This window comes from Sarcophilus harrisii, chromosome 6, assembly GCF_902635505.1.
Source record: "Sarcophilus harrisii chromosome 6, mSarHar1.11, whole genome shotgun sequence".
Lineage (NCBI taxonomy): Eukaryota > Metazoa > Chordata > Mammalia > Dasyuromorphia > Dasyuridae > Sarcophilus > Sarcophilus harrisii.
This window is the reverse complement of record NC_045431.1, coordinates 234344245-234356876: the sequence shown is the minus strand read 5'-3', so window position 1 is coordinate 234356876 and position 12632 is coordinate 234344245. Positions and strand designations below refer to the sequence as shown.

The window sequence follows — 12632 nt, the reverse complement described above, 5'->3', positions numbered from 1 at the left end:
CTATCTCCTGATCAGAACTGAGTGGAAGTCCCTGCTTCATGTTAATGATAGCTGGGGGAGCTCTTTGGGCGTCCCATTAATCTTCCACAACCTTTCTGAGTTCCCTTTCGGTGCCAACTCATCGCAGCCCCTTCCAAAGTTCTCTATGGTAAAGAAACCTTACGTGAGCTAGAGGGCTTCTGAAGTAGAAGTTGCCTCAAGCCCCCCTCTCTGCCTGTCTTCCTGGGGCTCGCCAAGACTTTTATTTCCTCTTTCTCTGATTACAAAACTAGCTTCATTTTTTAACATCCAGATTGTATGGTCATGGAAATTTGGGGCAGTTCCAGCCCAAAAGTGCCCCCCAGCAGCACCATAATCCGGTGTTTAGCCCATGTAATGTCCTGTGTCTCTCTGGTCAGATTTGTCCTTTACAATTAAAAGTCTTGGTTACCGAGTCTAGTACAAGGTTAGTCCTCCCGCTTGAGCTGAGCAGGCTCTTAAGCCCAGCTTCTACTTGTATCCCCTCATCATTTTCTTCTTGGGTGATCTGATAGTGGGCAAGGACCGGTGCTCACCAGTCCTCCTTCTTGCATTTGCACAAGTGAGAAAGAATCGGATTGGATTTGGAGCCTGTTTTCCTCATCCTTCCTGCATCGAGAGTTTGATTCTCTGACCACCTTGTGGCTGACTAACTGTTGGGGGAGTCCAGCCTGATCCTCAGTTGGCCAGTACTTGCCGCAGGACACTTAGCTGTGAGGGGCTGTCTGCCTGGCCCATCAAAATTGATTTAGGAAATCTTCTTTGGGGGTTTGCCCTCATTACTGAAGTGAACTTGGGAAAGAAAATTAAAAGAGTTTGCTCAGGTCGCCAAGGCAATGGGCATTGGGTGGGCCAGCCAGGCTTCAGTTTGTGCCCAGGTAGTGGCCATATAATGCACCGGATTTGTCCCTCTTTCAAAGGAGGGAGGGAGGGGGTTAGTGCCGCCTCATCTCTTGATGGGCCCCTGCACTTTGGGATGAGACGGGATCCTCGGGACAGTGTCATGGGGAGGTAGATCCCGGCCGCCATCTCAGGCCGTGCCGTCTTATGCCGTCCTCCTGCAGTCACCCAGGCTGGCTCTGCACATGATGGCCGGCCTGCCATGCTGCCTTCAGATTTGTTCCTTCTGTGCTTCTGTCCCAAGTCCTGCCCTTAGGAACAGAAACTCCCTTAACAGAGAAAGAGCAGGAGGACCCCCCGTGGTTGAACCAAAGACTGCCCGGGGGGAGGAAGGAGACGTCTGGTCAAATATTCTTCCAGTGTTCTGGTTTGTTGACCTTCATGTGGATAGAATGGAAGCCCTTTGTACTCCTGACTGGCCAGAGAGCAGGAAGGATTGGGGGGGCTTTTCTCGGAGGCATCTGGAAGAAGTCCCGGCACCCATTCTCCTCCAGAGTTTTCAGAGGGTCTGGTGACATGTTGACTGTCTTCCCACGTTTGGGACGTGGGGAAATCTCTTCCCCCGGCTCCCAGGCAAGCGACATGCCTCGGCGGCAATCCCTTTCTCCCTGCGCGCTGGCGTGAACCATTCTCGGCTCTGTCCCGTCGATGTCGTGGGGACCGGCCTCGAACCTGCATGTGGCTGGAGCGGAACAAAGCAGGCCAGAGACGGAGAGTCGGAGAGTCGACAATCAGACAGAAATGAGGGAAATGCGAGCAGAAGTCCTGCTGAGGGCTAGGGTGGGGCTTATATGTGAAAAGCACGGAGGGGCTGGAGCGGCACACGGTTGTCCCCCGCACATCAGCCAAGTCGATCATCTCGAGTCCTAAGGGTCACTGAGCCTTTGTGATTGTTCAGTGTTAATGGGATGGACGTGGTGGAGAATATCTATGTTCACCTGGCAGTTACAAGAAACGGGGATTGAGCATGTCAGGAGATGTGAGGGGTGACTGTAGGCTGCGGCATGTCCCTACTTCTGGCGCTCAGCTCCCTGGGAAATAGGGGGAGCTCCAGCAAATCGAAAAAGTTCTTGTTTAGTATGAAAATCATAAATCCCTTCTTACGCCGGCCTTGGGGCCCAGCCTGGGAACCAGGGTGTCATTCCCTTAGTGAGGCCCCGGCCTGGCCTGTTTGTTTCTAAAAGCTACTGTTTCCTTCTGCTCTTCCCTTTTGCTCCTTTATGTGACTCCCCCTCTGAAAGAATTAAAAGCCCCCCATCTCCTTGCAAGTCCCTCCAAGCCTAGATGACTGTGAATTTGTCTTCTTCCTCATTCCTTGGCCTTAAGGCAGCAAATGACTAAAAATCCTTCCTTCTCACTCAACATTTTAAACAATGCTTGGAATGATTTCAGCATTTTTCTTTTGAAAATCAATCCTGCCGGATTTAGGGCAGAATGTTTCATTTCCCATTGGTAGTCAATGGCTGGTGTTGGTAACTTGGGAAAAGTTATTTTTGAGAATGGGATATACTTGTTCCTTCTTTTCTCCCTCCCCTCTTAGAAAGCTAGGCCATGCTGCTGATAACCCAGGCTGAAGTTGTTTTCCCATTTTTTATATTAAAAAATTCAGCTTTTTAGATTCTTATGATAATTCAGACCCGAAACTTTAGGGAAAATAACGGTGGAGCAATCTGCTCGAAATGTTCAGCAATTTAACATTTCTTGTGTGACAATATGTCCCCCAGGGTCAGTTTTTCCATTATTAGGAATCTTGCATCTTCATCTCTTGGTCTTTGACAAACATCATTGTCTAGTAGCTGATGTTGTCGTTCTAGGTCCCTGCGGCCATAGGGCTGGTCGGGCCGATGGGTATTGCCCCAAGGGAAACTGGTGTCCTGCGTCTGCGGCCCAACCAGGGGTTTTTGGTGGAAGGACGTGCACCAACGTTGGGTCCTCCCTTCTGGGGATTGCCTCATCTGGGAAGGAGGCCTCCCTTCCAACTAATTCTTTGGGGGGCAAGTTCTTTAATACTATCGGAAAAGGACATGGTGGAGTCTGGAGAGGAACGGGGCACGTTCTGGAAGTTGTCAGGGTGGGAGGACTGGAGTGGTTGCTGGGGCTTGTCAGGAGAGAGCTCAGCCCTTCTGCCACCCGGAGCTGTCCAGAGGAAGGTGCTGAAGCCCCCCAAGGAGGAAGAAGGCAGGAGTCCCAGCCCCAGGCCTGAAGCACTGTTTGCCTGGGGCTTATGGCACCATAAGTGCCTCATCAGCGCCTTTGGGTCCATCTCTTCTTGGGGTGTGGCTTGGGAACCTGCCACCAGCTGCTTTGTGTTCATGCTGGTGGGCCACTAGGACCACAGTGCCCAGAGCCTCTGTCCCAGCCAGAGTGATTGCTCCCCCAGAACTCAGGGCCTGCTGGGTGACTTTGGAAGAGCCAATGGCCCTGCCTGCCTCGTCTCCTTGTCTGTAAAGGAATGGCAACCTGCTCCCCTGGGGCTGCAGACAGACCGAAAGGATTAGAACTTCCTGAAGCTCTGAGGTCCGGCCCCAGGTACAGCTGCATTCCTACTTGACCAGCCTACTGACCTTTATACAAAATGGGATTAAAGAGCCATGAGGTCAGAGTGCTTCCCCAGTCTAAACGTGACGTCGTCCATCCGAGCTGTTCTCCTGGCGCCACTTCTCCCTCCCCCCCATTGCAGGGTGCCCCTTTGTACAGGGTCACTCTGCACGAGGCAGAGTGGCAGGAGGTATTACCAGCCTGAGGGTCTGCGGAGCCGCTGTCGGACCTCATCGGCGTCTGCCAGCGCTGTGCCGGGAAAAGGAGTCGCTTCCATCTGAGCCGTCTCAGGAAGGTTGTGAAGGGCCCCGGCAGGAGAAGGACCAACGCTGAGCGTTCAAACCCCCCTGCAGAGCGCGGTGCTCCGGTGGGCTCGGGGCAAGCACTCGCAAGGGCTCAGAAAAAGCATCTCCATATCGCTGAAGAACGTCGGCGTCCGGTGCTTGACTTGGGATTCGCCCAGCAGGGCGCTGTGCCCGTGCCCGCACGTAGGAGCTCAAATAAAATGTGAGCTGCTCAAGTTTAGGGACATCTCGCCCCCGAGTGCCCACAAGGATTGTTTGTGCCCGGCTCGTGGTGGAGCCTCATATTGGTCCAATGGGCCACGGCCGGGCACGCTGCACCTCGAGCCCAAGACGGTGGAGCACAAAGGACAAGGGCCAGGCAGCCTTTGCCTGTCTGCCCTGCGCCTGGCCGCTCTTCGTGTGATGGCTCCTCCTGTCAAAGGGTGAGCCCCTTGGGAGCTGGGCTCACCCTCCACTCATGGCCTAGCCCATAGGAGGGGCTTAGTAAATGCTGCCCCTGGTGCCCAGCACCCTCTGGGTGCCTCACAACCTCAGGAAGCTGGCCCCAGATGCTACAGCAGGAGGCCCTACCCTCAGAGGAGCCTGTTTTATCCTTTTCCACAGAAGATACTTAAGGGGAACGTGGCTCTGGCTGCAGCGGGCAGGTTATGGGTTCCGGTCCTATCCTTGACACCTGCCTGTCAGGCATACTAGGGGAGCCCCTGTTTCCTGATCTTTGAAGTCTCAGGAGTGTTTGTGAGGCGCTTGCCCATGTGGAGAACTGTCGCCTTGGCTGTGCTGCTCGTGGCTGTGATTGATGGGTTGGGAGCAGGGCTGGCCAGCAAGGTGGGGCTGGGGCAGGGCCCACCTGCGGAGCTTCCGTGAGTGTGACAACGGAGGGAGACTAAGGAGGTGAGAGGGGGCCCTGCCTCCTGGGAGCCTCCTCAGCAGATGCTCTCTAGGGCGAGTGTGCTGTCAGGAGCACCAGGTCGAGGGGTGGCCGCTATAACTACTCACCTGTGGGAGCGGGCCACTCTGCCGTGGCGATTGCAGTGCGGCTCCCTCGGCCACCTTGGGTAGCCATGGGATGCTGGGGCTCTTGTGTCGAGTGGGAGAGTCCTCCCCGTTGGTCCGGGAGTGTTTGGATCATTTTAGTGGGAGGTCTCCTCAGGGATGGATGCTCGCAGACCTTTGGTTGTCTTTGGGTGTCTGCCATGTGTCACCTGTGCAGAGACTTGAGGAGGAGGGCCAGCAGGGGTACAAGGCCGGGTCCGCGTGCTAATAAATACAACCTGTGTCTCCTTGTTCCAACAGTATCAGAGCCAGCTCTTCCAGCCAGCTGAAGATGTGGAAGGGAAAGCCGAAATCATCATTAAGGTAAGACCCGAGCCCTCCCCCAGCTGCTCAGGACAGATCGACCCTTGGCTTTACTTGTCCCTCCTGTTGATATTCAGTCTGTCCCACTCTGTAGTCCATTGGGGGTCTTCTTGGCAGAGCCACTGGAGGGGTGGCCATTCCCTTCTCCAGCTCATTTTACAGAGGAGAAAACTGAGGCAAACAGGGTGAAGTGACTTGCCCAGGGTCACACAGCTAGCAAGGGGCCAGTATAATGGACCGGAGGGCAGCCTCTTTTGTGGCCAACTTCCTATGGCTTAGTCTGTGAATGTTAAATAAGTTGTTTATTTTAAAAAAACAAAAAACAAACAAACAAAAAAAAAAAACCTTGTTTGTACCACAGGATACATTTGTAATAAACTTGAATAAAATGGACTTTTCCATTGATGTAGCACAAAATATTCCATAAGTAGCATCCTCCAAGAAAACTGATTGCACTACAATTCTTTTCTCTAAACCACATTGAAGATATTTCTCCCTAGTTTCTTTTTAAATAATAGCTTCTTATTTTTCGAAATATATGCAAAAATAACTGCCTTTCACCATTCACTCTTGCAAAATCTTGTGTTCCAAATCTTTCTCCCTTCCCCCCGCCCCCTCTCCTAGACAGCAAGTAATCCACTCTGTGTTAAACTTGTGCAGTTCTTCTGTACATGTTTCCACGTTTATCAGGCTGCACGAGAGAAACAGATCACAAAGGGAAAAAAAAAATCAAACCACAAAAAATGGCGGAAATACTCTGTCGTCATCCACATTCAATCCCCTCAGTTCCCTCTCTGGGTGCAGATGGCTCTCTTCCATCACAAGGCCATCGGAACTGGCCTGAATCACCTCATTGCTGAAAAGTGCCACAGCCATCAGAAGTGATCTGATAAAGCTTCAATAGAACACAGCTAGATCCCACAGACAGCTATATCCATGCCCGCTTATTCTGACGTCATTTTGAAACATTTAAGGACCTTATTCCATGTATATCAATCTAGGGACAGGCAGGGGCCTCATTTACCTGATTATTAAGGACAAAACGACTACATATTTTTGGATAGAAAACAGCGAGGTCTCACAGTGCATTGTGTTCATATCTCCTACTGGCCATTAACTCTGATTCGGGAAATTTGTCCTAAAAGAAAAAAGCAGAAACACGACTATAACAGCATCAAACTGGCCTCGGGCTCGGGCCCAGAGGATAAGGCATCCTTGGCTCTGTTGGACTTCAGGCAGGAGTCACCGTTGACAGCCACTCATGCAGTCACAATTCCGCCCTGTGGCAAGACCCAGAAATAATTGGATGGGAAACGTTCCTGATCAAAGGAAAGCAATTGGGAAACTGAGCCAGAAGTTCCCACCGTAAGCCAGATTGTCCTCCCAGCTGTTGCCCAGATACAGACCTTTCCCCGGTAAATGCACATCCCTGAGCAGCTTGTGGCATTTCTCTTAAATGGTGGATCCATCAGACAATCACAGCTGAATTCAGAACTCCAAACGAGGCCGGTTACAGCCCCTCTCAGAACCTTGTCCCTGGGCCATAAGACTCCTCAAGGGTCAGGTCAGGACCGTGTGAAAGGATGGCTCCCACTGACTCCGCCTGACGTGGGGCAGAGCCGGAGGCGGAGGAGGAGGAGGGAGACCTTCAACAAATGCACTGTTTTCAGATCCGCAAGACCCTCTTTTCTGGGTTAAAGATGAGGAAGCTTGGGTCTCTTTGCTCCCCTGTGCTCTTCCAGCGATCGCTTTTGCAGCACATTCCCAGGTTTGTCGGCGTGTTAAGAGCTAGGGAAGTGTGACCTGGTAGCTGGGGAGGAGGAAGAGGAACCTTTAAGCTGGTCTTGTGTATTTACACTTCTGCAGACACGCGTCTACATGTATGTTCTTCTGTCTCCTAAGAAGAGAGAAGAGGTCTGGCCTCCAGACAGACTCTTCGGCCTCCACTAATCAAGGGGAGAACCAAGTCCATGCAACTTCCCGAGAATGGATGACCTGGAAGGTTCAGAGCCCTCAGCGGGCCCCCTTCTCTCTTCCCCAGATGCCCTGTCCCTCTCCTTGGGGAAGCTTGTTCACACAAGGTGTAAGCAAGCCCCTTCCCCAGAGGCCCCAGAATTCTTTTGCCGTTCTGCCCGAGAGGGAAGGGTCACAGTGGGGAACGGGCCGAGCAGAGGCACCTTCTCGGGGCGCTGGGAAGCTCCAGGCTCAGCATTCCAAGATGGTGCTTGCTCTCTGGGTCTCCTCCCTTGGGCCTTGTTGTGGGGCCGCCATGTGCTCAGCCCTCCTCTCTGGTCCCACGTCCTCTGCATCCTCCACCACTGCCAAGCCTGTCTTCCCTCAGCCCTTCTTGGCTCCTTGACTCTTCCCTCAGCACGTCTCCACTGCCCAGAGTCCTGGTGGCCTTCAGGGCTTAGGGGGCTTCTCCCTTGTGCGCTCTCTCCCGGTGTTCCTTGTGCTGAACGTGTTGGGGGGGCAGAGACAGCATCTGGTGTAGTCTTTGGGTCCCCAGTTTGCTCAGTCCACCCAGAACCACAATCTCAGGAGACCAAAGAGTGGTGGGAAGACAAAAGTTTACACGCCTCCTCAGTGCCAGGGCTTGGGCCGAGGGCTGAGCCTGGGGTCAGGGATGGCCAGATCAAGGGCCGCACCTCCAACACTTAGCATATTGCCTGGTACACAGTAGGGCTTTAATTAGTGCTGGTTGATCAGTGATGCTTTGAAAATAATCAGAGAGAAGAGGCAGCAAGGGATGGGAGGTTCCTGAACCCAGGAGTGGAGGCTTTGTAGAGTGGAGGGCTTTTCCCCATGTCACTCCTCACCTCTGAGTAAATGGCTGGAGCACTTTTCCTTGTTGACTCTTCTCTGGGACCATGAAGAGGCCCTCTGTCCAGCCCGCCCCCTTTCACAGTCTGGCCCAGGGCCTGCCTGGGCCCTGGAGGGACTGTCCCACTCCTTGCCATCTGTGGTCTGAGCTGAGCCCCAGTTCCTCGGGACCTTGGGTTCCTTCCTGAGATAAGAGCCAGCGTGTTATTAGTTCTTGGAAGTCGTGTGGACAGTCTGCTCTCGAAACACTCTTCCTCTTCTTGGGAAGATTCTGTGCAAGGGCAGGAAGACAGGGAGACTGGAAGAGGCAGTTTGTGAAATTAATAGAGAAAACCAAGGAAACTTAAAAGTGATTTGCTAAATATTTGGACGTGTCCTTAGAACTGAGGTGTTCAGAAGTGAGTGTTCGATCAATACAGTTCTCAGAGGAAATCCCCACTGGGAATATGAAGGGCGAAAATTCACCGACTAAATGGCCCACGTGGGAGAAAGGAAAGGATAGATGGAGTCTTTCTACTACTTCCTGGGTGACCTCGGACCCTAGCAGACCTTCCCCTTTTGGGGCCAGTTTCACTCTCTTCTCTACAATGGGGGATTTGGGATTAAGAGCCTCTGAGGGCCCACTCTCTCTCTAACCCTATGAAATGCTGTCTTCCATTATCGGAGATAGGTTGAGAGGAGGCAGAATGCAGGGCACCGGGAACATGTGCCCAAGCCTGAAGTCGGAAGAACAAGGTCCGTTGAAAAGTAGACAAATCAGCGGAGTAGAAATGGTGTGCCATGCACAGAGGCTAATGCCTAGGGGTGCATAAAGCCAAAGCTCCCAGCCCTCCGGGCAGGAACTCACTGACAAAAATTGGGGAAACTGGAAAGTATCCGGCAGAAACTAGGCAGAGACGGTCGTCTCACACCATCTGCCAAGACCGCTTTGTCTTTGATCCTGAAGGCTGGCACAGTAACAAATCAGCATAGAAGAAAGCACCCCAAGAGCTTATGACCAAACGGGGGATAGGGAGGATCACAGAGTAAAATGAGCAGCTTTGATTTCATGGGAATTTAAAGGTTGTTGCATAAGGGACGAGTGCTCTGAAACCCAAAGAGAAGCAGATAAATGAGGGGGAAATCTTTGCAGCAAGTTTCTCAGGTTCGGGTCTCGTTTCTGAGATATATAGGGAACTGATTCAACTTTATAAGAATAAGAGTCATCTACCGGCAGTTTTCAGAGATGAAACCCAAGCGTGGAAAAGACTCCAAATGACTCTGAAGTTTTTCTTTTTCTTGCTTTGTTGGCTGAGGAGAAGGATTGTTGGAGTGGAAGGGAGGGAAGTGGATCTTCAGAAAAATAAAAGAAAATTTAATTATTTAATTTAATAAATATTTAATAATAAATAATGAAATTTCATTTAATTAAAAATAAAGACCATTTACACCAGCTTTCTCTGAGCTCCCCTCCCACCATGCTCCTGCCCAGTTCCATTTCCTCCTTTGTCACTGGGAATAATGGCACCCGGGGCCATTGGAACTGGCAGGCCAACAACCAGCCCGGTGGGTGAGCCGTCCTCCACCTGGAGGGTCTTAACCAGGGACCATGAGCTTGTTTTATTTCGTGTATTGATTGGTAGAATCAGCCCAGGAGGCTCCCCTGGAAATCCTCCAAGTGTCACTGGGTTCCTGGGAAAGGTCTCCCGGCAGGGCAGGGAGAGCTTTTTTCCTTAGGGATAGGGAGCTGCGCAGCCGCGGGAAGGCCGGGTGAGTCCTGGGCCTGGGGCTTTGATTGGGCCGGTGTCGGCCCCGCCTACTTTACAGGGGAAAGGGCCAGACTCAGTAGCCTGCTCCCTTGGCTTTGGGGAGCCCCGAGCTGGAAGGCGGCCCCCCGAGGCTCCTGAGCTCCCCCGGGCGCGGCGCTCACTCAGTCCCTCTCTCTGTTTCTCAGCAATCTTGTGTCAACTGTGGCCGAGAAGCCATGAACGAGTGCACGGGATGCCACAAGGTCAACTATTGCTCCACTTTCTGCCAACGGAAGGTAACTGGCCGCCTCCCCTCCCCCACTTGGGCGTCGGCTCTGGAGTGACCGGCCCACGGGGGCAGCAGACGCCCGGTTTGGCCGGAGGGGCCCGGGCAGCCAGGGTGGGTTCGGGCCTAATTGCCTTATCTGCAGCCGGTGAAGAGCGATAACAGTGTTTACCCGGGCATTTCTGTGCCATCGGTCACCTGTTATTGCCCGGGCGGCGCTGAGATCTCCAGAGGGTCCCTAAATTACATCTTGGCTTTTTGTGGGGGTGGGGGAGGGACAGCTCTACCCTTTTGTGGGGGTGGGGGGAAGGGTCACTTTTTAAAGCAGATTAAAACTCCAGGCCACCCCGCCCTGCAGCCAGGGCCTTGTATGGAGCCCCTGCTGCCAAGTGTTCCCTTGGGGGTCAAAGGGTCGCCTTCTCCTCATCGTGGGCACCCCTGGGAAACGATAGGGGGGGGAGAAGGGGAGGGACCAGCCAGGGTGGTGGCCTAGGGCTGGCCCTTTTCTCAGTAGTCCTTGTAAGACCCATTAGGGTCAAAGGAGTTCTCTCCCTGTCTTCTCTCTCCACCTGGGGCAGGGGGGATGCTGGGCTCGGGGCTTCCCTGGCCCTAGGGGTCTGGAGGCAGTCTTGCCCTTCCCCCTCCCCTGGGAGCCAGGAGTCTGTCGGGTTGTATTTGGGGCACGTTGTGCACCCGTATTTGTGGTCCTCCGGCCACAGGGAAAGGGAGGGAGACTGGGGACCCGGCACTGGCTTCTCCTGCTGACGAGCTCCTTTTAGGGGGTTCGGCTAGAAAGCAAAGTTCTCCTGCCAGGAACTCCGGCCTTCCCGAATCAGCGGGGAAGCTCTCCCGGGCTCAGCCTCTCCAGATCTTGGGTCCCCTTGTTCTCACTTTAGCTTGACCATTTCCTCCTTTGTTCTTTGTTCTCACCTAGTTGAGGAAGCAGAACCGAAGGGTTGGGTCGCCCTGTTCCCTCCCAAACTCCTCTTCCTCCCTCCCACATCCACCCCCCCCTCCTGTAGGGTCTGTGACCTGGGGGCCTGGCCTGGTCTTTCTCATGCCCTGGTCCCGGGGGAGTCCCCAGACGCCGGCTTCACTCCTAGAAACGCTCTGGCCTTTACCCTTGGTCACAAACTTGCTCTGTGTTCCCCTAACCTTGCCCCTTGCCCCTCTCCTCCTCGCTCTCCCTCTCCTCTCCTCTCCCTCTTCTTTTCTTCTCTCCCTCCTCCCCTTCTCTCCCTCCTCCCCTTCTCTCCCACTCTCCCCCTTCCCCTCCTCTCTCCCTCTCCTCCTTTTCTCTTCCTCCCTCCCCTTCCCCTCTGCATTTCCATAGCGTCACTCGCACCAGACTCCCTCCTCAGCTGCCTAACCCCCCTTTCCAGACTCTGCCCAGTTACGGCGCCTTTACAGATGTGATCTCCCTGGACCCTCTCAGCAGCCCTGGGGAGTGTGGGAGGTTGGCTCTGAGCTCTGGCCTCCTGGGGGCCTTCTTGGGGCCTCTGACCCGCCCTGGCCAAACTCTGTGGCCTCGGACTCTGTGCCGGGGTCACTCCCTGTGTCCGCTCTTGGGGTGATGGCCTTTCCTTTCCCCTGTCCAGGAGGCCCTTGTGGGGCCCCGCGGAGTGCCGCGCTGGCAGGGTCTGGGGGCTCCCCTCAATGGCCGGCCCCACGGGTTCTCTGCTTGCAGGACTGGAAGGACCACCAGCACATGTGTGGTCAGTCGGCCACGGTCACCGTCCAGGCCGACGAAGTCCACGTCACTGAGAGCGTGATCCAGAAGGTCACCGTGTGAATGACGGCAGCACCCCAGGCCCAGGAGGCCCCGTGAGGTCCCCCAGCAGGGGGACGCCGTGGACGGGAGGATTCCAGATCCGGCCGTGCAGAGGGCTCCCCCACACTTCTTCCCTTGACGTACCTCTTGTGCTCCGTCCGTCCCGGTCCCGGACGGCTCGGTTGACCCTGCTGAAAGCAGCCGGGGGAGCTCGTGGTCCGGGGAGCGAGCGGCGTCGGCGTCCGCGAGGCTTCCATCACGGGGCCCCGGTAGGCCCTCGGACCTCTCTGGGGTAGCCCCGGTGACATCTCTGGGCAGCAGCGAAGCCCCTCGGCCCAGACTGAGCGTCAGCCGCCCAAGGGTGAGTGGCGCGGGGCTCCGGGCCCCCCGGGCCCCTCGAGGGCACAGAGCAGGTTCTGCCAGGCTGGAAAGGCTTCGAGCGCCCGCAGCGTCGCCAGACCCTGCCCCCTCTCAGGAGCCTTTGGCTGTGGGTGCCCACGATGGCTGCCTGTACCCCAGCCTCAGCAGGGACAAACATCACTGTGGTTTTTAGGTAATCTCTAAATAAAAGACTCCACCACCACAAACACTTATTAAGTACCTGCTGTGTGTGAGACACTGTATTACGGGAGAGGCCCCAGCGCTCTCTGGGGGTGTCAGTTCTCCTGGCCCAGTCTCAGGTCTCAGTTTGCTTTGCTATAAAATGGGGGGATGGCCCTAGACATCCTGGAAGGCCCCATAACAAAACCCGGTGTTGTGGGGGACGGGGAAGGTTATGGAAAGGCTTTGGCACAGAGTGGGGGTGTTGGAGGGGAGTCTCCCGGGCGGGCTCCCGGCCACCTTGCTCTGTGGCAGTGACATCTCCCATCTCCAGGGGCGGTGGGAGCCAGGAGGGGCCGGGAGGAGAG

The 12632-nt window shown here is 54.6% G+C and overlaps 1 protein-coding gene across 1 annotated transcript in view; it reads left to right on the top strand.

Moving 5' to 3' along the window:
* The window catches only part of DEAF1 (DEAF1 transcription factor), a 33303-nt gene extending 20979 nt beyond the window's left edge, over positions 1-12324 (top strand). Inside the window, exons 11-13 of the mRNA XM_031942532.1 lie at positions 5055-5117; positions 9874-9963; positions 11641-12324. Of these exons, the coding sequence (XP_031798392.1) occupies positions 5055-5117; positions 9874-9963; positions 11641-11745 (258 nt within the window). The 3' untranslated portion in view covers positions 11746-12324. The remainder of the gene's footprint in view (positions 1-5054; positions 5118-9873; positions 9964-11640) is intronic.
* Positions 12325-12632: the final 308 nt, after the last annotated feature.